Genomic DNA, 27,237 nt, shown 5'->3' with positions numbered 1-27,237 from the left:
AGACAATGACATTTGTCTGTCGGCCACCGTAACTTCTGTTGGTTGTAATTCGCAACCTCACCAGTAGATGCCGCTAGAAATTACACAGTGCACCTTTAAGTCTGAACCAGGCTTGAATTGGTTTGAAATTGACGCCATCCTTAATCCTTTTTCATCTGAGTAGAGCTTGTGGTTATGGTAAGGGGCGTGACATTTCCCGAATACGCGCTAAGCGATGCCAATCACAACACACTGGGTAACCAATCACAGCACATTTCGTATTTCGGAAGGGCTTCATCGAAACCGGAAATAAATGGCGCGTTCGAGCTAAACTGGAAAGAGAGGTGCTGTGATAATGTAAAATATGTGAAAAAGAATTTTTTTTTTTAACGATCAAGCATGAAAGCATATTCTAGTACACCCCAAAAACAAAATCAAGACTTTGTGAAAGGGCATAATAGGACCCTTTAAACCGTTATGCTGCTTCAGAAGTCTGTCCGTATTGTGAGGTACCTTCATGCACAAACACTGCCCACAAAGTCATTTGGCAGTGAGGCAACAAGTCAGCTGCCTACATTTTTGGACGAAGCCAATGTGTAAAACATTGGATTAGGTCTATCAAAGAAGTTCTCCATTTAATTGGCATGAATAAAATAAAATAATAAAATAAAATTTTGCTTTGGCTGTAAATCTGCATGGAAACCATAGCTTTACATCATACATGAGTAGAAAAAAGAGACAGTGTCATCTTAATAATTAAAGACAATAATTTTACATAAAATTTTTATTTTTTGCTCTATATGTTTTGCATTTTTCCTCACAAAGGAAATATATTGAAAGGGAATCATCGTTTCTGTGTCCGTGGCATCAAACATTTTGAAAACCTCTGACTTTAGGTGCATTTTCATACAAACCTAATGAAAACATGTCCATAAAACTCCAAATAGTGTCCAAAAATCTTATTGGCATAATTTTCTATTTCTAAAATGTAATTTCAAATTTCTTTTAATTTTGGCCATGGGTATTGTTAATATGTTTAAGTCAAAATTTCAAAGCTTTAGGCAAAACATTATTTTTAATACAAGAGCAAAACAATAATGTGTTACCAATTATTCACAGTATGCTGCAAGAAAGCAGTATGCTATCTTAGGTTTACCCAATTTTAAAGCAAAATAATTTCCCAGCGGCAGTAATACGTTTTAAAAATCTGGACTCTCGGTTAAAATGTTTCTCTCTGTGACAAACAAGGTAAACACAGAGAGAAGAAGAGCAGATAAACAATGCCAGCCATTTGTAACCAACTGCCACTGAACCGTTGACGTGTCCCCTTAAGTAAAACAACATTCAGGACATGAAAAAAAAAAAAGAAAGAAAGAATACATGCTAGATAGAGAGAGGTATGCAAACGCAAGGAAATAACAAGAGGAAAGAAGAGAAAGGATAAACAGAAGAAAAACAGACAACATTTTTAATGAAAAGCAGGAGTGAGTGAGCACTATATTTTTAGCCAAGAACCTCTGGCCCTTTGTGTCCACACGTGTGTCCTGAATAACAACAAAGCGTTTAGAGACTTTGACCTCACCAGCCGGATTGCATTGTGATGAGCTTCAAGCTTACACCAACTGAGAATGATTATTATGTGGAAAATTACATTTATTAATGTACTGGAACATCTGTACAGCAACATTCAACATTTTAGCATTAATAAATGATAGTAGTTACAAAACAAAGATCTTGACCACTCAGTGTAAAAGCAAAAGAACGACTTATTACTTTCATCCAGCGCTTGTTGAAAAGAAGGGAGACCGAATGAAATGCATACAAATTACCTGCTCTCTGTTAGGCTGTTCCGGAGGAGTTTAATAAACCACAACACCGTGTCATTAAACACTATGACCATCCACTGGCCTTGAGTCAAATCCTGTGCGCTGCACACATTTAGCAAAGCCACACAGTGTGTAGCAGATGCACAAAAGCATACAAATGAACACAAATGAACAGGCCCTAAAGAAATCCAACAGTATCGTGATTTTCTAGATCCGCCTGCAGTAACTGCAATGAGTCAAATGTAACGAGTCAGTCACTTAAGGCAGGGGTTGTTAAACTAGCATCGGGGAACACCAAGGGGGCCACAAAGGGATAAGCAGAAAAGTTCAAAGAAAATTAGATACAAAAGAAAAGAAACAAAACCAAAATAAATAAATACAAATAAAATACAGAATCCAGTGGTCAGTGGATGAGTTAAAAACAAAATGAAACAAAACAAAACCAAAATAAATAAATAAAATAAAATACAGCATCCAGTGGTCAGCAGAAAGGTTCAGATCAAAACTAAATGAAATAAAACAAAAAACAAAACAAAACAAAACAAAATAAATAGAATTAAATAAAACATCCAGTGGCCAGCGGAAAAGTTCAAAACAAAACAAAACAAAACAAAACAAAACAAAACAAAAAAAAACACTAAATTAAACAGCATCCGGTGGTCAGCGGAAAAGTGAAAATGAAACGAAACGAAACAAAATAAAATGTAAAATTTCACTGTGCAACTGGTCAGATATCTGGATAAAAAATACATAGTTTTAAGTGTCTCTTCAAGTTTATACATCATTGGTATACATCATTACTAAGTAATTTCACAAGGCCAAAAAACTTAATGGTTCAAAATATTTTATCTAATTTCATTTCATTTTACTTTCCTATAATTTTGGGGTTAAATATAACCCAGGCATATTCTTGATTCAGACTTTTTCAAATGCACTTTCTCTTCTCTTGTTGATTGGTGTCAAATTTATTAAACTTTGACTATTTTTAAAAGCCAGAGCAAAGCATGCCTGCTGTTTCTCAACAAAGGTGTCAGAGAGACTGAGCAAAAAAGTCCAGAAAAGACTGGCAGTTAGCGGATGCTCCAGCAGCCCCAAATCGATAGAAGGGGGGCAAGGTAAGATGATGAGATTTCCTCAGGTTACTCAGGGATCCTCATCACAGAACAAGCTGTATCAATGCAGACAGGCAGGGCTTGGAGGACATTTACATTACTGTGGACTATAGACTGTGGAACCTGGAAGAAAGTGTAGGTCTGTGGAGAAACTATAGAACAATCAATTGAAGCAATAAGCGCCCCCTCGCCTCTTTCCTCCGCTGTCTGTTTCTTTTTCCCTTCCTCTTGCTCTCGCCAGCTTACTCTCTGGAGGCTTGTGTGTGATGTATGTGGCAGCGTTCATTGTAATGTTGAGAGAGGTACCCTCAAAGCAACCTAACCGATAATGAAACACTCCGCTAGCGTTTCCTCCCCTGGAAGACACCATATGTGCAAGTGGTCTCCATTCTAAATGTTATCTTCACTATTATGGTAGCAGGCACAGAAAAATAATACATAAGATTTAAAATACGGCATGCAACGGTGGAAAAGTCATGTGTCCCCTCAGAACATGAGACAAAATTCCAGTGACCTAAAAGAGCTTTGACTAGAGACAAAGAAGTCACATTAAAATGCTAAAAATTTGAATGTGCAAATTTTCAAAATGGAAGAAAAAAGAGCTACCCGAGAAAGAAATAAACGGCATAATTAGATGTGAAAAGTCAATTAATGCAACTTGTAAGATTTACAGATCACGTGTGCACTTGATTTTTCCAGGTTTTAAGATTGAAGGATTGCTACATAGTGCGCTGTGAAAAAGAAATACACTCCATAAAAAAGTAGTTTTTTTTTCTTTTTCCCCAAAAATAATAGGACATACAGATATTGGACTGACACTAAACTATGACAAAAAACAGGTACTGGTAAAACATTTACCAATCAATATACATTTTGCTGAAAAAACAAACAAACAAACCAAAAAGTTTAATAGACGGCACTTTTTTGAATGTCCGTCAATGGAGAAGGATGTTTTTGGTCCAAATGGTGTAGTTATGGCTTCTAAAGGCTAACAAAGCAGTGCAAATGAGTAAAACATTGACTGACCAATTGGTTTTGATTTGACACAAAAATCCACACTTTGGCACATTGAAGCTGGACTAGCAGAGCAGCACTTCAGTTACTTTGCAACAGTTTTGTCTCAAACCAACATCTAAGCTGATGCTGACTTTTATCTTCGCTTTGAAATTATTAGAGACTCTCATAACCTTAGATTGAAAGGTGCACAGAGAAATCAACTGTGAATTTAATTAATCCAAACCCCAGTCAGCAGTGCAATAACGTGCTAACGGCTCTGCACACTCAAGTGACAATGAGTCACTTCATCTCCTGCGTGACAACTCAGATTTTCTTCATGTTTAACTGCCAAAACAGGTAGAGTCCATCATAGGCGGAATCTGAGAAAACAGTGACACATACAGGAAATGGCAGAGAGAGAAAAAGAAATATGAGAGCTCAAACTCAAAAGAAAAGACAGTGAGATGATGGAAAAGCCAGATTGTTCCAAAGGAAAAGATAAAAGGCTAAAATTAAGGAAAGAGGGAGGAGAGATGGATCAAAGTACGAGGAAGGAAATGATAAAGAACAAGGATAATGGATACAGACTAGAAATGTCAATGCGATTGCCTTTTGTTTTATATCATCTTCACTTTGCCTTTAATGCTTTAAAATACAATAAAATCATTGAACAGTCAGAGCTTGGTACACATAGGAGCTGCAGTGCTCATGATGTCCATGAGCAGGTTTTGTTCTAGCCTGTATCTTACCTGATCCCACACCAATACCTTATACCTCTCAATATATTCCTGTCACTGACTCGACACTGTACTTACCAATAAAAGCCTTCATAAAAAGCCCATAAACATTATCTAAAAAAAAATATTGAACAAAATGTTAGGGTGGTTAGGGTTGGGGTTAGGGAATGGTTTTTGATACTTACACCACTGGTCAAAGTTTGGAATAATACATTTTTTAATGTTTTTGAAAGAAGTCTCTTATGCTCACTTAAGGCCAAAGTATACTGTACGCACACTGTACGTGCACCACCGTATTTTTGTAACGCGCATGCGCATTACATTTTTTTGCAGTAATTAGTTTATCCACAAGGTGGCAACCATGCCCTGGTGCGTCAATTCACAAGGTAGTCAAAGAAAAACTACATAAACAGAACATACCGGAACATGCAAGCTACAGCGACAATGGAGGCCTACATACGTAGACGAGAGATTGTGCGAAGAGGTTAGAAAGTACCCTCATTTGTACAACTCTAGCATGAAGGAATACGAATATATTTACATGGGTTGCAACTCGTGGCGAGAGATAGCTCAAAACTGCCATGCGTCGAACGCCTGAGTATGTGTACAAGTCAAATGAAGTATACTTTGCAAGGCTGTGCGTTTGACTGTACACGTAAAAAAAAAAAAAAGATGTGTACTTTCTGCTTAAAGGAGAACTCCGGTCAATTTTAACACTGAGCTAATTTTTTTGTAAATTTGGAGTGCTGTCAGTACAAAGAACAACGACACAAATCGATGTTGCCTACACCGTGTTATCCTCTTTTTAAAATTTGCACCCTGTTGACTTCAATGGGGCAAGTTTTAAACCTGCTTTTAGCCTCTTAACATCCTTGATGTGTCATTACAAGTGCACAGCCAATGTGAGTGATTCCTTCAGAGTGAACACGGTGAATCTGACTGCAGTAGATGTGAAAGATATGAATAAAAATGATGTTATTTCAGCCAGCGCACATACCTGTATTTACATCCTGTTTTCGGTCGAAGTCCACAGTAGTCGATTGTCAAGTTCTCCACTGTTGCTTAGCTACCTATGATCACGCGCGTGAACTCGACAATCGACTACCATGGACTTCGACCGAAAACAGGAAATAAATACAGGTATGAGCGCTGGCCGAATTAACTTCATTTTTATTCATATCTTTCACATCTACTGCAGTCAGATTCACCGTGTTCACTCTGAAGGAATCACTCACATTGGCTGTGCACTTGTAATGACACATCAAGGATGTTAAGAGGCTAAAAGCAGGTTTAAAACTTGCCCCATTGAAGTCAACAGGGTGCAAATTTTAAAAAGAGGATAACACGGTGTAGGCAACACTGATTTTTGTCGTTGTTCTCTGTACTGACAGCACTCCAAATTTACAAAAAAATGAGCTCAATGTTAAAATTGACCGGAGTTCTCCTTTAAGGCTGCATTTATTTCACCAAAAATACAATAAAAACAGAAATATTGTGATTTTGTGATTTATTTCAATTAAAAATAACTTTTTGAATAAATGTTTTTAAATGTAATTTATTCCTGTGAAGGCAAAGTTGACTTTTCAGCAGCAAATACTCCAGTCTTCAGTGTCACATGAACCTATGATGTAATGTGCTGATTTGGTGCTCAAGAGTTTTTGCTGCTTGATATTTTTGTGAGCGTAAGATTGGGATTTTATGAGGAGTAGAATAGGGTTCATCTGAAGGGAATGAACTAATAAAATATATGCCCTGAATGCAATGTAAATCGCTTTTAAAAAAGTCACAATAAAAAAAGGTGTCTGCCCAATGCATAAATGTCAAATGTAAATGTAAATACAATATAATGGAATAGAATAGAATCTTGTATTGCCACATACTGTAGCTGAACTGGTGGAAGGTACAGCTGTACAACGTGCATGAGACAATGTATGAATGTGCAATACTATATGTATATATAGGCTATATATAATACTACGTTATATATGCTACAGAAATATGGACAACTGCGTATAAAGATTGTTAAAAGCAAATGTAAAAACTAAATAATCATAACATTGTGCATAGTTAGGATAAAAAAATAAACAGGCCTATCAAAACTCATGTCTTCTGTTGTTGACACTATAGCCAATTATGCAAATATCAAGATGAAAATCCAACCTACACCACATTAAACACAGGTTCACTTGCAGCATGGATAAGGTGAATCATTGGCTGCCGAGAGCATAAAACCACTGAGATTCAAGAGGCATTTGGAAAGCAAACTACTTAACCAATAAGATAAACAATTTTGGTGTTGAAACAACATATGGCATCCCATGTAGAATCTGTGTTTTGAAGCAAAACCGGTTGAGAACGGCAGTTAATGCAAATCAAGGCTCGTGATCTCAGCATGTAGCTAGAAAAAAAATTAATAGCAGCAGTGATGGCAGTGAGATCAGATGGAGAGGGCAGAATGAAAAACATGAATGAAGAATAGAGTGAACAGAGGAAGGGAGTGCAGGTGAATGGAGACTTCGGTTTCATATAAGAGCTTTAATATGTGAGAAAAAAGGACTGAATGTCTCAGTGGAGGTGATAAGAAAGAAAAGGAAGGGAGGGATGCACAACAGGCTGAACAACCTGATACATGCGTGTTCAAGAGGAGCTGGCCAATGAGCTTGCGAGTATACGCCTCATTTTCTAAATGCTGAGGGGGAAAAAAAACAGTATGTTATATAACGATTGCTAAACAGTCCCTCCAGTTTTTCGCGATTCCGCGATCGCTGAATACAACGCAAAATCAACAAATTGTCGCATTTTTTTGCGATCCTGCATAATTCCTAATTTAACCGCAAAATAATCACAAAAATGAAAAATACCTCACAAAACATTAAATTATAATCACCCAATTGAAATATCTCTAGTTTAATTAAAGTTTCAATGCATTTTTACGTGGATACAGATGTTGCGGGGAAAGGGGAAACTCCTTTTCCTCGATTTACTGAAGCCTGTAATGTACGTCCCCGTGCAACAGGGCCACACCGGGCGGCACGTCACCATGGTTACAGATGGCAAAGAGATGCATTTTTCCTTCCTTTCCAAGTACAGGGATGCAAACAGCGCGCTTTTCGGCGCCTCCCGCTTTTTTTTGGGTGACAAATTAATCTGAAGCCTATTTCATAGCTTAATGTGAGGGACAGAAGTCTATTTACATCATTAAAGTTTACGAAAACTCGTTTTCCCTCCTTTGCGGCTGTCAATCATTCTCCATTCATTATTCAAACAGCGCGCGCGCCTTGTCCGGTTACAGCAGCATACATGCACGGTAAAACTCTCTCCAATATGATATTCACATTATAATGCTTGATCTGTAGAGAAAGGGCTGTGTATTTGCATAAAATGACTTTATTTTGTTGGAGTTTGTTGCTGTTTTTAAACGACTCGCGCTACCGTGTGCCTGTTAGATCACACACATCACAAGGACTCGGTATCACACGCACAATAACTAGAATTTAAAACTGTGAAGAAACAAATGATCAATAAACTGTTGGACAGATAGACACTAGGATTTGTGCGCTCGACATTTCTTCGCTTTGTGCCGTGAACTTATAAATGCGCGCTTGTGCAGCGCTGCACACTGTGACTCCATGTTGCTTTGAGCACATCATTCTGTGCCCGCGATGCGCATACGCGCTTTGTGCGCTCTGTTTTGAAGCGTTTCATATTTTCATGGTTTTGCGCACTGAAAGATTATTAAAAGCCTATATTTTTGTATACCTAGCCTGCACAATACATTTAAAATAAGCATAATTTAATTGTATGTTATTTCTGTGTAGTGTAGTGTAGGCTATATAAATATACACACTTCTGAATTCTTGACATTCATATATAAATATAAAATTGTGAAATGTATGATTGCCTGATTGAATTTCAGTATATTTTCCTGCTTTTTTGTCCTTCGCCAATCACATGCCTGATTACTACACCTGCTGTTAATATTTACATAGGTCAGGTAAAAAAAATTGCCCATAGGTTGTTTCAAAAGTTTTTCATTTGAGGAGAATTTGATTTGACCAAAATAAACAAGTTTTATGCATTTTGTTTGTGATTTGTGTCATGTATGACTATTGTGCATCTGACATAATACTATTATTGTAAATGTGATGTCCTAATTATAAAATATAAAAATCGCAACTTTTTTCGCAAATTTCTGGAAATTACCACCACAAAATCAGTCATTTTGATCGCAAAAATCACACAAAAAAATCGCGAAATCCTGGAGGGACTGGCTAAAGCATTAGGAAATGAGAACATCATATGCAGCATACACTGGAAAAGCCTATGGAGAATACTTGTGCCTATGCAAAGAACAAATCTTATTTATTTGATTACTTTGAATGAATAAATCGCTTTGGTGCATTGAAAATGAACCAAGTTGCTTTAAATTGCTCCCTGTTGTGGTTAACCTACAGGTCACTTTTTCAACCACTTCACAAGATGAATGTGATTGAGTACTATAGTCCTAATTGCCTGCTGGAAGAAGACTTATACAAGCTAAATGAAACCTTAGGGACTAATAGCTCTCATGTAGCAATCTAAGCATTACTTAAATGCATGTGTGTCTGTAAGTGTTTATCATATACAGAGAGGAAAATAAGTATTTGAACACCCTGCTATTTTACAAGTTCTCCCACTTGGAAATCATGGAGGGGTCTGAAATTGTCATCGTAGGTGCATGTCCACTGTGAGAGACATAATCTAAAAAAAAAAAAATCCAGAAATCACAATATATGATTTTTTAACTATTTATTTGTATGATACAGCTGCAAATAAGTATTTGAACACCTGTCTATCAGCTAGAATTCTGACCCTCAAAGACCTGTTAGTCTGCCTTTAAAATGTCCACCTCCACTCCATTTATTATCCTAAATTATTACATGGCTTGGCTGAATTCCAATGTAGAATGCGGTCTGTTATTTCTTTATAACAGACCGCTGCGAAGTATAACAGACCGTTGCCATGAAAAACAGCGCGTTGCTATGGACGCGGAATGGACTATTTTCTTTGGCGGAAGCAATACAATCGTTTTTAAATCAATAAACTCCTTTTTGAATAAATAATTTGTGTCAAATTATTTATTTATTTTGTAGGTAGCCATGTAATAAGCGGGATAATGTATAGTGAGCCGGTTGTTATAGTGAATAACAACCCCTTCAGGCTGATTCAAGATCCCTCCGCTTCGCGTCGGGATCCCGTTCAGCCTGTCGGGGTTGTTATTCACTATAACAACCGGCTCACTATACATTATCCCTTACTTAGATGCACCTGTTTGAGGTCGTTAGCTGCATAAAGACACCTGTCCACCCCATACAATCAGTAAGAATCCAACTACTAACATGGCCAAGACCAAAGAGCTGTCCAAAGACACTAGAGACAAAATTGTACACTTCCACAAGGCTGGAAATGGCTACGGGGAAATTGCCAAGCAGCTTGGTGAAAAAAGGTCCACTGTTGGAGCAATCATTAGAAAATGGAAGAAGCTAAACATGACTGTCAATCTCCCTCGGACTGGGGCTCCATGCAAGATCTCACCTCGTGGGGTCTCAATGATCCTAAGAAAGGTGAGAAATCAGCCCAGAACTACACGGGAGGAGCTGGTCAATGACCTGAAAAGAGCTGGGACCACCGTTTCCAAGGTTACTGTTGGTAATACACTAAGACGTCATGGTTTGAAATCATGCATGGCACGGAAGGTTCCCCTGCTTAAACCAGCACATGTCAAGGCCCGTCTTAAGTTTGCCAATGACCATTTGGATGATCCAGAGGAGTCATGGGAGAAAGTCATGTGGTCAGATGAGACCAAAATAGAACTTTTTGGTCATAATTCCACTAAACGTGTTTGGAGGAAGAAGAATGATGAGTACCATCCCAAGAACACCATCCTTACTGTGAAGCATGGGGGTGGTAACATCATGCTTTGGGGGTGTTTTTCTGCACATGGGACAGGGCGACTGCACTGTATTAAGGAGAGGATGACCGGGGCCATGTATTGCGAGATTTTGGGGAACAACCTCCTTCCCTCAGTTAGAGCATTGAAGATGGGTCGAGGCTGGGTCTTCCAACATGACAATGACCCGAAGCACATAGCCAGGATAACCAAGGAGTGGCTCTGTAAGAAGCATATCAAGGTTCTGGCGTGGCCTAGCCAGTCTCCAGACCTAAACCCAATAGGGAATATTTGGAGGGAGCTCAAACTCCGTGTTTCTCAGCAACAGCCCAGAAACCTGACTGATCTAGAGAAGATCTGTGTGGAGGAGTGGGCCAAAATCCCTCCTGCAGTGTGTGCAAACCTGGTGAAAAACTACAGGAAACGTTTGACCTCTGTAATTGCAAACACAATCAAGAACCTGTTTCACTCAGAAAAACATCACATCACGGAAGTAAAGTAGTTTGCAAACACACCTTGACTTTAAGAACATCCACCAAAGACGACGAAAGCTTTGCTTAATGATTATCACTTTGGATCAAGCTGCCACAAATCTATTCAAATAAACAAATCTGTTTGCCTCCTGAGGGCTACAACAACAGATGAGACTTAATTGACTGACATGCCTATCTGATTGTCTCTCTGTTAAGAAGCAAACACTCATGTATAGATATTGAAGTCTTCTGGCTGGCTGACATTCTCGTCAATATGGCATGGATCCTTTATGTAGTCAGACCTTCAAGCTGACAGCACTAGTAGGGCACTTGCTGACATCTATGACCCTTATTGGCATTCATTACACACAATCCAAAACAATTCAGCTCAGTTCAAACAAACAGATCAGTACCATCAATGAAACAGGTCTATACCCACTTTCACAATGATTAAGGGAAAGGGAACAATGTAAAATGAAGAAGAAATGTTGAAGATTCTGCACCATGTAACATATCGAATTCGCATATTTGTGACATTGTGACACTCCTTTGTACAAATGGTCAGACGTTCCCAAATTCCCAAAGCATACATACAATGTCAATTTAATGCATTTTCATTAAAGCAGCCACTCTAGCTACTGAATTAATGATAGCAATATGCAAATACGGAATCCATAAGAAACTCATAAGCTGATCATTTATGGCAGACATCTTCACCTCACAGCAACTGATTGCCAGCCAACAATTTTCCCCTCTCAAGCTGCATATTTCCCAACTTATTGATGATCTCACCACTCTAATTCCACTCCACTCCGCTGTCAATCCCTCAAGTCTCCTGCTTAGCTCCCATAGAGAAAGAAATAGAAGCCTCACTCTTGCTCTGCCTACTCCACTCCAGTGGACAAGTATGGCTAGTCAGAGGATAATCATCATGGCAATTGAATAAATAAAACATCATTTTCAAACCCTATGTTTTTCTGAATTCCAGATAGAAATTTGTCGAAAGTAGGGCTGTGGTATTGGCAAGGGGCTCACGATACGATACATATCACGATACATGTGTCACGATATATTGCGATGCGATACATATTGCACATTTTTTTTTTTAAACAAAAATTTACAAAATAATAGAGGTGAAAATACAACTTGCTGTGTATCACCTGAGGTATTCTGGTATCACACATATATTGATAACTCAGCAGAAAAATAATAACTTCCATTCCAATTTATTAGCAAAGCTATTTGCAGTGAACAGTGAACACACTATTGAACAGTGAACACACTGAAATGTATGAAGTGCATACTGTGTTACTGAACACCTAAAATGTAGATGCCACAATTTATAAAACTGAAATAGTCAATAAATAGTCAACTGAAATATAACAATATAATTGATCTGCCTGCATTAACACCACTTTATGAGAACTCATCAATGACATCACTGTTTTCTATAGAGCTGATGTATAAATAAACTAAATTATTAACTAATGATTTTTACAACCTAAATGAATCAAGTACTGAACAAACTTAATATGGAAAATGACACTATTTTCTTCGAGAGCTGCTGTAAATGCTTTAACAAAAGCTGTTGCATTCATTTCCTGTTATCACTGTAAAGCTGCTTTGAAACAATCTCTGTTTTGCAAAGAGCGCAATATAAATAAAGGTGACTTGACTATGCTGAAAACAATTTTGGTCCATAGTGTCCATAGTGTTCACCATATGCCTTAAGCCGGGGTTTTCAACCACACTATACGGCCGCAAATCCTTACAAATGAAATGCGCCACCGACTTCATTCTCTTCTTTGCACGAGCTGAGGTAGACGGATGCTTGGTGGTGTTATTATCCAGTGTAGTTTGCCTTGAATCAACAGATTCGGCGGAGGTTGCAGTGCCGCCATTTCATCTGCTTGGTGTCTTAAGTGATAGCCTAACGCAAGTTGGTTGTTTCCTGAACATTTTTGTGTAGCCTAGCAAAGCTTACAAACGGCATTTGTTTCATCTTGTTCATTACTCCCTGACTTATTTTAAAAACAAAAGTACACCCACACGTTGGCTCTGCAAGCTGGAGGCGCTCTTAAATTTTCCGCCATGCTCGCTCCCACTTACTTCTGAGACATTGGCCATGTGAATATACGTACGGGCAACGTAGACAGCGAGTCAGCGATCTACAGGAACTGAGGAGGTCGTTTGACACTGAGATTTGATGAAATGCTAACGTCATTTTAAATCTGTTTAAAACACGATTTTTTAAAAAAAGTATCGATACTACTAGAGGTTGGAATATCGATACACTAGCGTGAAAAAAAATATCACGACAGTTAGCTGTATCGATATTTTTGCACAGCCCTATTCGAAAGATTCACTGAATTTTCATAGACTTAAAAAAAAACAAAAAAAAACAGGTCAACAGGGATGTGCAAAACTACATAGAGTCAACTGCCTTAACAGCTAGTTGGCTGGATGCTGGATGTGTACATGAAATAACAATTAAAAAACAACACAGACTTAATCCCAGCACATTCAATTTGCTAACTGACAAATATACAACAAATATATAGGGTAAATCTACAATATATTTTATTGCACAGCAGTGTCTTTGTCAAATGAACCTGAGATGGATCATGCAAAATAACGAGAACATCGCTCACAGCAAACAATGAAGACTGGCAGTAATGGTCTTGAACTTTATTGAAGGCGCTAGACTTATTGGAAAAGTGCTGTTGTAATGGCTGTAGTGGCAGGGCTTTCAATTTAATTTGCAACTTCTCAGAGAGAGTTAACTGTCGTCAGGGAATCAATGCATTTGGCGGAACCCTCTGCAAAAAGTTGCATATCTAAAGTCATCCCCTTTAAAACACAGCTGCTAAAATATTAAAGCTAAGTCAATTTTGCTAATTGACTAATCAAATTTATCGGCTTGTCGACCATCCTAACCCATTAGCAAGAGTATGACATAGACTAATTTGAGCAAATTGTGCTTCAATCCGTCACAGCAAAATAAATATAAATATCTACTTTGACAAAGTTCTATTTCTATACTGCAAAAAACATGACTTTTGGATGCATAAATATTGCATAAAAAATATGTATAACCTACCGTTTAAAAGTTTGGGGTCAATAAGAATTATTATTATTTTTACTTTTATTCATCAAAAAGTTCTGAAAAAAATATATATATGACGGTTTGCACCGTAATATTTCAACATTGATATTAAGAAATGTTTCTACCAAATCAGCAAATTCAAATGATTTCTGAAGGATCATGTAACATGATCATGAGACTGGGGAGTAACAACTGCTGAAAATTCAGGCAACCTTGGTGAGTGTGAGAGACTTCTTTCAAAAATGTAAAAACATCTTACTTTTGAACGGTATATTGTATATGTATTTTTGAAAGCATAAATACTGTATTAAAAAATATGTATACATATACACACACATCTCATGCTTGGATCTGAGACGAGAGTTGCATCAAACAAATGCGTGCACACACACTCACAAACAGTAGGCTACATAAAACAGTCAAAAGAACATGCTTAGAGCCAGATTTACTAACAGCTTACGTCAGCGCAAACCCTCTCTTGTGGCATTATTTACCACCCCAAAAAAGCATGTCTCAAACCAGACGCTAATTGGTATATTGTATTGATCATTATGGAAATGATCCGGCTGCATCTGTGTTCTTTAATTTGTGCGTCGACAGAAGATCACGCTCAGAACTTTCCACTCCCATCTACGCTTTTTTTAAATTGCGCTCTCATGCTAATTTGCCCTGTTTGGTAAATCTGGCCTAAAATGTGATGATAAGAGAAGATGGCACCTCCGCTTAAGTGTCAGTCACGCAACGTGGTTTTGAGTCTAAAAATTCATCCGAAAGACAATTCCTCATTTCCATCTCATTCCCCACTACAACCCCCACCAACAGCACATATGTTACCACAAAACCACACTGACGTAACAGCCGGAAGACAGGCGTACGCAGAGCGTTAAGATAGCACATGATGAGTCATAAGTCTGTCACCGATGGCAACTCCACTTCACCAATGAAGGATGTACATTCCTTAAATCAAGAAGAAGGGATTAGAAATGACAAGCCATTCAACACTCGATTGAGTCAATCCTGTTTTCTCATACTGCATAGAGGCCCTTTGCAGGGTTTGGCTGAGATACTGTAGAAGTCACTCAACATAGGGTGTACAGCGGGATAAAAAAAAGAGGCATGCTGGTCTGGATATGAATTATGCATGAGAAGAAGGCAGAAGTGGAGATGGTCATGTTGGAACAGATTGGTGTCTCCATCAGCGAAGAGAGATTTTTTTTTTACATTATATTTTATATTATATTCAGGAGCAGTTTGTGTGACTGAGCATCTTCAACACAGTGTGATAGCTGGAAACTCTAAAGATCCTTCAGCTTCCTTTAATGCGAGAAATTTATGCTGCCCTTGAGCTATAAACAATAGCTGAAGAAGTGTCTTACTGGAGTACTACAATATGCATGTGTGTACACGAGCATATACGTTTGCCTGGATGTTTGACTCAGATTTAGCAATGTGTGCTTCTCAAATGCTGTGTGTTTGTGGAAGCCCTTGACAGCTATTATATACACTCACATATTCCTGAAATGACTCTGAACAGACTCTGTACATCAACACTACATGTTCCTTGAGCTTTTTAGACAATAGGAATGCAAATGAGATTTTAGAAATGTCAGAAATGTGACTATTAAAATTATTAAAATTAAAACTATTAAAATAAAGAAAATGCTGATGTCGTATGCATACAGGTGACCTATAGGTTGTTTGCATATGACGTCACGTTACTGCGTTGCCATGGCGCGAAATGCAGATGGAGGGCAGGAAGTGATTTGCTACATTTAGGAAGCACTATAACAAACTCAAAATGCCTATGTTTTGCGTCGTTTATGGTTGCTCAAATCGATCAAACCGAGAAACCATGAGGAGTTTTTATCCTGTACCAAAAGTTGTTGTTCATAAGGGGGAAAAATGCAAGAAATTGACCGAAAATGCCAGAAAAAAATGGCTTGCAAACCTACGTCTGTGGTCGGGAGGAGCCGAATCGGAAAATGCCCGTGTGTGTGTGCAGTGATCACTTCATCAAAGGTGAGTTAATACAACTTATGTGGCTATGTTTGTGTAACGTACCAGTTTCCGAACTTTGTAAAGTCAAAGTAATTGTTTCTTCTTTTCTCTGAGTTTGTAAGTTACCCCTGTAACTGAAGACAAACGCGTAACGTTAGCAAAGCTACCTACAAAGTGTTTTGAGGGTGCAGCTTTCAGTGGTTTAGTGGTGTTTCGGCAGACCTTTGAGAGTGGTTAACCTAATAACGTAAAGTAAACAGCCGTGAAATTAACGTCGAGAAGCGCCGCAGCGTTGAATGGTTGTTAGGGTTAACGTAACGGATTAACGTTAATCCACAGGACAAAAAAGAATGATAGCCTCGATGACAGGCAAATCTTTCAATTCAGTTGAAAAAAATCACTCCTCTTCATAACGCAAGGATCACATCCAAAATATGTTTAGATTTTTTGACTATGTCTTTCTCTTGTAATAGCGCCTAAAGTAGTACAGTACAGACTTTCCTCCATCTCGTCCATTCCGCTCTTCACTTCCTGCCCTCCATTTGAATTCCGCGCGTCATCACAATCACGTGACTGCAAACCACCTATTGTGTTAAAAAATAATACTACACTTACTAATATTACATTTACTAATAGCATTTCACAGAGGTCCACTCACTTTAACATTTCTGAACTCACCACTGGCTTTGCGAGTATCCTGTAGTCATTTATATGTTAAATGAATGTAAACATTTGAGAAAAAAACACATGTGTAACAGTATATTAGATCCATGCATTTGATCTTAAAGTGACAGCAGCCTAATAAACCTGATGCTGTCTGCATCATTAATATTAATCAAACAACAAAAGAGAGAAAATATCTCGCTGCTCTTGACAATATGGCTACACGATTAATCGCAATTAAACCGGTCTATCTTGGTGCGATTATGAAATCGCAAAGGCTGCGATTTAGGCATAATGAGGAAGGTTACTGCCAGACAAATTCATCGGATTAAGAGAGGAGCTGCTAAAATGCCATTACAAAGCAGCAAACAGGTATTTGAAGCTGCTGGTGCCTCTGGAGTCCCGAGAACCTCAAGGTGTAGGATCCTCCAGAGGCTTGCAGTTGTGCATAAACCTACTATTCGACCACCCCTAACCAATGCTCACAAGCAGAAACAGTTGCAGTGGGCCCATAAATACATGAAGACTAATTTTCAAACAGTCTTGTTTACTGATGAGTGCCGTGCAACCCTGGATGGTCCAGATGGATGGAGTAGTGGATGGTTAGTGGATGGCCACCATGTCCCAATAAGGCTGCGACGTCAGCAAGGAGGTGGAGGAGTCATGTTTTGGGCCGGAATCATTGGGAGAGAGCTGGTAGGCCCCTTTAGGGTCCCTGAAGGTGTGAAAATGACCTCTGCAAAGTATATAGAGTTTCTGACTGACCACTTTCTTCCATGGTACAAAAAGAAGAACCGTGCCTTCCATAGCAAAATCATCTTCATGCATGACAATGACTCTCATGCTGCAAACAATACCTCTGTGCCATTGGCTGCTATGGGTATAAAAGGAGAAAAACTCATGGTGTGGCCCCCATCCTCCCCTGACACTCAACCCTATTGAAAACCTTTGGAGCATCCTCAAGCAAAAGATGTATGAGGGTGGGAGGCAGTTCGCATCAAAACAGCAGCTCTGGGAGGCTATTCTGACATCCTGCAAAGAAATTCAAGCAGAAACTCTCCATGAACTCACAAGTTCAATGGATGCAAGAATTGTGAAGGTGATATCAAAGAAGGATTCCTATGTTAACATGTAACTTGCCCTGTTAAGATGTGTTTGGTTGAAATAACTTTTGATTTCAGTAAATATGACCTCCTAATGCTGCAAATTCAACAAATGACCATTTTCAGTTCTTTAAAACCTATACAATGTTTTCAAACTCTGTTGTGCATAATAATTTGGAACACAGCATTTTGAGTTTTTTTATTTTTGAAAAAAATCCTGTTTTCGTTGGGTGGTTTGTTCAATGAAATTCGACTTATACCCTAACGGTTGGTGACTTGAAAATTATGCTGACTGTCATTTGCAAAATCAGTGTAAAATATAATTTGCATAATAATTTGGAACGCAGTGTAAACTAATGTAAAACAAGTAAAGGGAGTAATGTAACTAATGTAAAACAAGCTGCACTGATTGCGACGGCAACTCGTGCTGGATGAGCAGAGCACACGCTCATCCAGCACGAGTTGCCGTCACAATCAGTGCAGCACGAATCACAGTTCACTGATCGCGTGACGATGGCAGAGGATTCGTCTGAAATGTCTTATCTTGTGGATTGCGCGCTCAGCACCGCTGCTCCCTATACACATAGTATGCGCGATCACGAATTTGAAAGTGAAAGTAAAACACAAGCTCCCTGATGCACATTGCGCACAAATTAGGCTGCATACATACAATAGTCTGTCTGTCTCCCAATACCCACCTCTGGACTGTTTATTTGCGGCTATGGTCTCTGTTTTGGTCTCTGTTTGCACTTTGAATATTGAGAGAGTACTGTAACGTCTTAAGGATAACAGAGGCTCCGTTTCTGAAGTTGTAATCGGACCGCAAGAACAACTGTAGAGACAAACGCACCAGTCTCGTTTCTCTCTACCCGGCCTTTTCCAAACTCACTGTATTAACCCTATAAATTTCACAACAATTATATAGAATCTGTGTGCTAGCTTTGATTATGGTTGCACTTGCACTTATTGTTTGCACTTAATAAGACTAAGAGAAAACTGTTATTTATTTTTGTTATTTATACCGTTTTTTATTTTTCTGTTCAATTTATGTAAAGGAGTTCAGTTAGGAGGTCACACACAGCCTCAATCAGAAGTTCTGAAAGCTCTTAAATGTACAGTAAGGTCTGAGGAGACTAATGTGAAATCATACAGGAGAAAAGCCAGTCAGTAAAAACATTTTTCAATGCATTTGATAATTCATACTCAAAGTAGACCTGAAATGACATGCATTAGAAAATTATTAGTTAAAACATTGCAAAATGCATCTGCATACTATTTTTCCAGTCATGAATTTTGTCATTGAGGATTTCTGAATTTTTTTGTTCTTTGTTTTTTGTCTTGTTCTCGTGAACCCAATCTCGTGTCTCGTCTCGTCTCGTGAGATAAGTGTCTCGTCACACCCCTACTAGGTTCATTTCATTTGTATTTGTGTTTTATTGTAGTTTTTTTGTCCTATTGCCTGTAATAGGTTTCTTTGTTCTTTTTTTATCATTGACTGTTTGCTTGTCTTCAGTAAGCTTGAGTTTTTTTTTACTTATGTTAGTTAGGCTAGTATTACTCATATCGTAATATGAGATTCTGATCATATCGCTGACCCCTACCCTGTTGAATAAAATAATCATTAATTTCTTTCAAAAGAATTAAAAAATCGTAACCTGTGCCCAAACTTTTGACCTGTAATTTAGCTACACAAAGATATAATTTGTCTATTCTCAGCTGTTTACCTTCAACTGTACTTATGGTTGGTCAACAGACATACAGAATCAGTGTTTTTAGTTGTCACAGCTACACTTTAGCTATGCAATACAGTGTGAAACAGCAGATGCATGTATAAGTGTGTGGCTAACAAGCCGAAGGCAGTACTTCAGGGACATGTGACTCATCTATTTCTCCAACACCTCTGGATGCTATATAACAGACACTAGGTACACTTCCTGATTTAGTATTCTGTCTCCCCCTCTCTCTGTCTTTGTATCTGTATCTGTCTCTTTCTCATTCTGTCTGTCTCTTCCTCACAGTAAGAACAGAGTAGGACAACTCAAGAATGTACAGGTCTATGCAACAAAACACAAAGGGAGATAAAACGGCCATCATCTACACAAGATCTTTATTACATTATTTATTTCACCACTGTGTTCGATGTTGAGCAAAGGGGACGTGCATGAAGATGTACGATAGTAAAAACTTTAAATTAAGTAAAAGAAAAGATGCTGAATAAATTAAAGAGTGTCCAAGTTAAATAAATGTTAATGATTTTATCAAGTCATATTAAAATTCTAATTAATTGCAAGAATTGCAAGTATTGAAAGAAGTCCCACAAGGCTCAGGTTTAGGTCCTGTGACATTTACCACTTTATAATGTTGTCAGGTCATGCTGTGCACTGTATTGCAAATATATTTAATGGTATTCACATTTAAAAAGTGTTTTGAAAGCTTATTCAAATTCGATTTTTAATCTGGGAACAAACTGCTGGCACCTTGCTAGATAATATTCTACACTTCAAACTAAATGTAGACAACTAATGATAATTTAACATCAGCTGAGGAATTAATCAAGTAGACAACTGAGAATTACATTTATAGAGTTCAACAGCCTTACAATTGTGATTTATTCACATGCAACAGTAGCTGCAATTTTTTCATGATTACTTGTGGCCACTCTTGGTCACTTTATAATTTAACATTTCCAAGCCAAATTCCTCGTTATATTTCCCACTGTTCCCAAAGAGATACAAACTCATGGGTGGGCAACCAAGCGTGCAAATTCCATCTGTTCATACTGAATTGGAACAAAATTATGCACCATACTCCTGCAGTAACACAACACACGAACAATATATTTGATATTATCAGTGAGTGTTTTTTTACTGGTGTTTTATTTGCTTGTGTTTATGTAAGTGTACTATTTTTATCCTGTAATATTTATAATTTTTTATGGAGCACATGGCAACAGTGGACCATTGGTGATAAATAAATAATGAGCAAATAAGTACATCATGTCAGAAAGTGGTTCACATACTACTTAAAATCGCTTTCTGTTCTTGACATGCCGAAATGTCACATTAGAATCATTCATTTAATATTTCATTTAATTTTAAAATCACCATCAAACCAATTTTTGATTTATAAATCATTTATCTGTGCACAAGTAAATGTGTGCACATAAATAAACTACAGTTACTCCCAAGCACTTGTAAATCGAACATTTTCAAGAACTTTTGGGAAATATCCATAATTGTCCAAATGTCCATAATTCTACGGAGATTCATATATGGCCGTTTTTGCAATGCACTTATGGTTGTGATGCTTTCGGGAAAAGCGTCCCTGTTCTGCCTCGGGTCCTTCATAAATCTATTCAGCGCTTTGAGATCTGTAAGAAAAGCCCGTGATAAGGGGCTGGCCAGTAGTTATTAGTTCTGAATTGGGTGAGTTAATGTCTTGTGATGTGAAGGAAAGAGCCACAGTATCTCTGACTGCAGAGTACCTTTCCTCCCTGCACCTCCACGGCACAGCACACCTAATAGGACTGAAGCAGCATGGAGGAAATGTGAAAATCAACTGAAGGGTGAAGGAAATGAATTGAAAGAAGGAAGAAAAAAATTGAGTCCTGCAAGAGGATGTCTCTGATAGATGAATGATTCACTGTCTCCAAACTATATCTGACTGTCATGTTCTGACAACATATTTCAGCCGCACCTAAGGGAACAGATTGAAATTGAACATGCTCAGGAGAGACAGGAGGGCAAGCTGGTACAGGACATAGGAAATACTAGTTGTGTTTGCACAGGACAGGAGTTTGGGTCTTTGCTGTATCAAAGGGTTAGGTCAAGGTTTGGCTGGTTAGCACGGCTTTGTTAGCCCCTGCTAGTAGATGTCATAGTTACACCATATGGCAGCAAACAGCATCTTTCTACACAAATCTTGATCCAGAGATATTGAATCCATTCATTGGAACAAAACTAACAAAGTTTAGATCAGAGAAGCTTTTGACACTTTTAAAAAAATGTATGCAAATTTTTATTTTTTTTTGCATTATTTCACTATGCAAAATCATCACAAATATATCATGAATATTCAGTATATCGCCCATTCCTAATGTCGGCCTAGAAACTAGAATGATGAATTCATCTCAGGGAAGCACTCAGATGCCTCATTTAAGCAGGCTACTAATTAATGACACAACGACTGACCATGATGGAAACTGTAATTTGCCACACAAGTCTTTAAATTATGTGATAATGGCTTTGTGAAAAATTCATGTTTCTTTTCTGAGACTCCACAGGGCGAGTGGTAACATTAGGGGCTCTCAGCCACAATGATAGACTTCAGTTCCCAATCAGCAACACAAATGACTTTGGCTGTGATGAGCAAATTACCAATCATCAGAAAGATGGAGAGTAAGAAAGGTCGAAAAAGTTTCAATGTCCGCCTCTACTTTTTCAAAACGATTTTTTTTTTCCCATCCCTGTTGCTTCACCAGAAAATACCCTCCAGTGTCATAGTCACAAGGGGAAGTTGTCACAAAGGCAAAAGTTGTGAAAACTTTTCTCCGAACCTCAACTTCAACATCTTCACATTTTTATATAACGATTGGTGACACGACTTAACACAATAAACCATTCTGCTATACATTAAAACAAGGGTCGGCTGCATAATGAAGGTTGATTTTAAGGTTGAATTGTATTAGCAGCACAAGGGTATTTTAATGTTGTAAACATTTGTTAGCCAAAATAATGTTGCAGCCTTTTTGTAAGCAGTGTGTGGTAGACAAACTCTTCTTTTTTTCTGGGCAATAACAGTTGAAATGCAGCTTTTTGTAGCCAAGATTTTAGTCTACGCAGAAACTGCTTTTCAAACAAATAACTCATACATTCTTTTCCAAAAAACTGTGCTCAGAACAAAGCTCATCATACTAGTTTTGTTCAAAAGTCAATAACTTTCATAAAGCAACCAAAAGCAATCCAAATAATTATTCGAAAGTCCTACCTTTCTGTAAACCAGCATGTTTGGCGAGTCGTCCGTCTCTCCGTTGCTATTTGGATGGAGGCTGTTGTTCTTCGCCATGGTTCAAAAACTCTGCAGAACAGCTACTCCAGTGGATATACACCTGACAGAGAGAAACAAGGCACACAACAAACAATTATACACCTGGCTGCTTAAAACACCAAATCTTGGAATGATATGATAAAAAAAAATGAATAAATAAATTAAAGTATTTATGATAGTGCAACATTGCAGGACTAAAGATCAGTTGACAATGTCTTTGTGATAATCCCCACCTGATTGTGTCATTTCTGATGCTTTACCAACGATGTTTGAGTGAAACCATCATTTGGATTGCAATTATATTTGGATATCTTAAAACCATTTATTAGAGGATTTTTCACTCTCAAGGTTAAAATGAACAGATTATACGTAAACGCTAAAATTAAAACTGATGACAGCAGGTCACAGATCAAACACACTTCTCAGTTTTGCAGGATCGGTGGGACAGCCAATTAAATGCAAACACTGTTCCACCTCGCGCTGCATCCGTATGTCATGCATGTGAAGGCTTAATGGTGTGCCAAGCGAGATTCGCTGTCTTATCTTGCTTCAGACCGCCAGAAAATGGAGCAGGGAGCTAATTTTCGTGTAACCAAAAACGCACAGTCTTGCACAGACACTCGATTTTTTTCAGAACCACAGACAGCTCCTCAGGCGGAACTGCAGACCCTTGCACGAGTCCTCAGAAACCTGGCATCACCAACCAAATGCACAACACAATCACAAAAGCATCACTTATGTTCACTCTCACCTCAAACACGCCCCGTCTCCCCTGATATATGGATCCGCGATCCCAGAGTGGAGCAAGCTCGTGCAGTTCGTCAGCTATCAGACGTATCATTTATTGGAAATATTAGTGATCCTTTGCTTGATGCTGACGCGTTATCGCGCGCAGGGTTTCTGCTGAAGGACGGGGCACGCACGCGCCAGCGACAAGGGCACGCGCATCCAACCTTGAACCAATCCTGGAGCCTAAAAAAAAAAGAGGAGGGAGTGCTTTTCTTTGAGGGATTTGGCATTTGTGTTTTGTAAATAATTCATAATATTTAAATAGCCCATTAAATAATATAATACAGGCTAGCGAATTCCTAATAAATTGTTATATTGCTTCGTTATTAAATTAAGAGACATAAACTTTCAATTATTCTATTAAACACTGGTAATCTGTTGGAAAAATTTGTTGGAGAGTGAGAATGTCTATATGGAAATGATGATGGTGGCATTACCTGAAACAGACAAGGCATTTAATCACAAATGCAAACTGAGACTCTTGCCCAAAATGTGTATTTTTTAAAAATGCACTATTAAAATAATTAGGGCTGAGACTGAAAACATTCTCTGACCCTGAAAGCGGAACCCTGAGCATTCTGGTTCTTTTCATTTGGACTTCAGTAAACAGAAAATGTGCAAAATACTAATACATGTGTACCTTGTAATGTGCACTAGAGATTTTTAAGGAGCTATAGAGCTGACCTGAAATATTTTTGAAAAATAAAAATGGCCAAGCATCCTAGACTGAACCTCTTGAAATGGAATGACCCTAAGAATGAGCCCCTCACCATTATTGTTCTCTATGACAGGGTAAAAGGCCCCTTGAATGTAATTTTCTCCTAACACTACATTGCAACAAGGCCACTACAGTATTTTCTTAAACACCTAGTAGCCTAACACAACACAATGTTGCAACTGATGTGCAAAGTGAGCCATTGACTGCTTTTAGTTTCTTTCATACTTTGAGACCAGATAAAAACACATTTCCTTAAGGGTGGTCTTTAGACTCAAAGTACCAAAATCAAGAATTCATACATTTTTCATTTCTATTCTTAGTGTGGATCAAATGATCACAGATGGGCGCAGACGTCTACAAAAGAAAGGTTAAAGTCATCATTAATCACTCCCCTCCTGCATTTTAACAATCTAATGCACACTGCAAAATTGACTTCAGGGTAAATTGAGAGAACCTAAAACAAATGTGGCAGAAACTATGCAGCTGTTGTACATTGTTAAGCAATGCATACTTTCTGTTACTATTATTTAATTAATTAATTAAGAGACATTACTGCATTTACAGTTACCATCTATTAGGGGTGTGAGATATATATAGTCTATGATATTATCGTGATTGTTGTTTTAACAATGTGTGATCTGACATTATCACGTACTCTATGTCCCTCTCTTTACAAAAGCACACAGAGAGTGCACACATACACTACGTGATGTAGTCTAGTAGGTTAGACAAGTGAGCTTGTGCATTTACAGTGCAACCTTTCACTGTGTGATTTAAAAAGCATTTATAATGCCCCCAATTTTCAATAAAAGGGGGCAAAAATACTTCTGTATGTCTTTAATATTTATATCATTTATTAATTAAAATCATAGAGTGCAGGTTTTTTTTCTCCAAATATCAGCATGATTACAAATGCAATGTTGATTTTATACAGCAGTTCAATAAACAATAAGTTAATATTAAGTGACTTACATTTTAGACACAATATTGCCTGTTTTTGCTTTTTTTCACCAATGAAAACAGTTTCAAAGCCACAGGACTGTATAGTGTCTCGTTACTGAATGAACAAATCGTTTGAATGAATGATTCCATGACTCATACAAATGCTTTGTCAAATGAATTGGTTGAAACTCAATGGCTGCGTTTGAAATCGTATCTTGAGTAAGTAGTTACATCACGACCACTATAAAAGTATGTTCTATGTAGTATGAATGTGTGTAGTATGAATGTAATCTGGACATTGTACATTCTCCATGTTGTCATTATCATGTGACCTACCAGAGTGACAGTGTCAGTTACGTCGCTTTACTGCCATTCATAAATCCTCTCCCGTGGCCTCATGGGATAGTAAAGTGTCCATTGTATGCACACTTCAGAATCTTGGCGGAAGTAATAGATCATCCAGGTACTTTTTGCCTACTCTTTTATGAGTACTGTGAAGTATTTCGGACATACTTATTTTGTCACATGACTTGTCGCTGACTAGTAGGGAAGTATGCGGTTTCGGATGCAGCCGATGTTCTCACTCATTTACAGTGACTTGCTTCCACTTGGCAGTTTTAATTTCACATTTAAAGTATCTTTTCATTTTTAAATAATTTCAAAATATCAATATTCAACATTTTATTTTTAAAACATTATGCATTTGTAACTGCAGGTTAAATACATTCATGTCCCTCTGAGCTGCATTAAACAGCTTTAAAAAATAATTTTGTTGATACTGATTTCATTTGATTGGTAACAGCCATATTGTGTCTTATTGTTCTAATTGAATTTATTGATTAAATGTAAGAATTTGACAGAGAAGATGATGCATACATTTAATTAGGTTAAAAATGGCTTTATAAAGGTAAAATGCCCATAAAAGGTAAAAATCAATTTAAACTTATTGAAAAAAAAAAGATAATTTCTGTCACTACTGCAAACTGACCACCGCACAAAATATGAATATTTATTTTATAGCTGTCAGTTAGCTGTCAACGGCAGTCCTAAACCTGCCATGTACCAACACAATAAACACTATCAGCAAAATTATTATCGATAAAATATTAAGATATCATTTGTTTTTGTCAATATCACACACCCCTACCATCTATATAACTAACCTACATTATTGCTACCATAAATATATGATTTCTCATCTCAAAAATCATATGATTGTTTGTCAGGCCCCGAATGTTAGGTGCTTTTAATTGGAAATTACCTACAGTGCAGTTCCACTCAGATAACCTGGAGATTTGTTGCTTTGTCCTATTAATTACCATTGAGGTCATCTATATGTTAGTGTAGCCTACTTCTTAAAGATGTCAAAATTATATTTTAGAACATGTACCATGGATCAAAAATCTGTATGTCTTATCTAACACTTAGGAGCATCCAAGTTTTGTCCAATAAACTGCTCTCTAGAATGAGAACGTTCCCTCCCCAACCCTGAGCAAAAGCAAATCAGCTTGAGAATGAACCTGTTTTGAACCTGCATTCAGAATACATCCCATCCATCAAACTACTACACGACAATACGTCCATTAAATACATAAAAATATCTATCCATCCATCCATCCATCGAAGAATATTTTAACATCTTCATATGAAAATGTTTAAAAAAAATTACCTGCCACAAACTCAATCATTCTCATCCTAGTACGCAACCAGCGTGCAACTACAAGCCTGCTCTGCACTGCTCCGCCCAGTGACCCTGTTTGGAGTCAGTGGTCCAATCAGCAAACGCAGAAGGCGGAACAAACCAGTGGCTCCGTCCAATC

At 37.8% G+C, this 27,237-nt stretch overlaps 1 protein-coding gene across 2 annotated transcripts in view; it reads right to left on the bottom strand.

The window, feature by feature from the left end:
* Positions 1–27,171, bottom strand: part of rgs7a (regulator of G protein signaling 7a) — a 60,686-nt gene extending 33,515 nt beyond the window's left edge. For both annotated transcript variants that reach the window (XM_079853619.1, XM_079853618.1), the window contains exons 1-3: positions 27,087–27,171; positions 23,720–23,940; positions 22,909–23,029 (exon numbers count right to left, since the gene is read on the bottom strand). In XM_079853619.1, the coding sequence (XP_079709745.1) occupies positions 22,909–22,986 (78 nt within the window). In that variant the 5' untranslated portion in view covers positions 22,987–23,029; positions 23,720–23,940; positions 27,087–27,171. The remainder of the gene's footprint in view (positions 1–22,908; positions 23,030–23,719; positions 23,941–27,086) is intronic.
* Between the last annotated feature and the right edge of the window lie 66 nt (positions 27,172–27,237).

This window comes from Squalius cephalus (assembly GCF_949319135.1).
Source record: "Squalius cephalus genome assembly, chromosome: 20".
Taxonomy (NCBI): domain Eukaryota; kingdom Metazoa; phylum Chordata; class Actinopteri; order Cypriniformes; family Leuciscidae; genus Squalius; species Squalius cephalus.
This window is presented reverse-complemented; position numbering and strand designations above follow the sequence as displayed.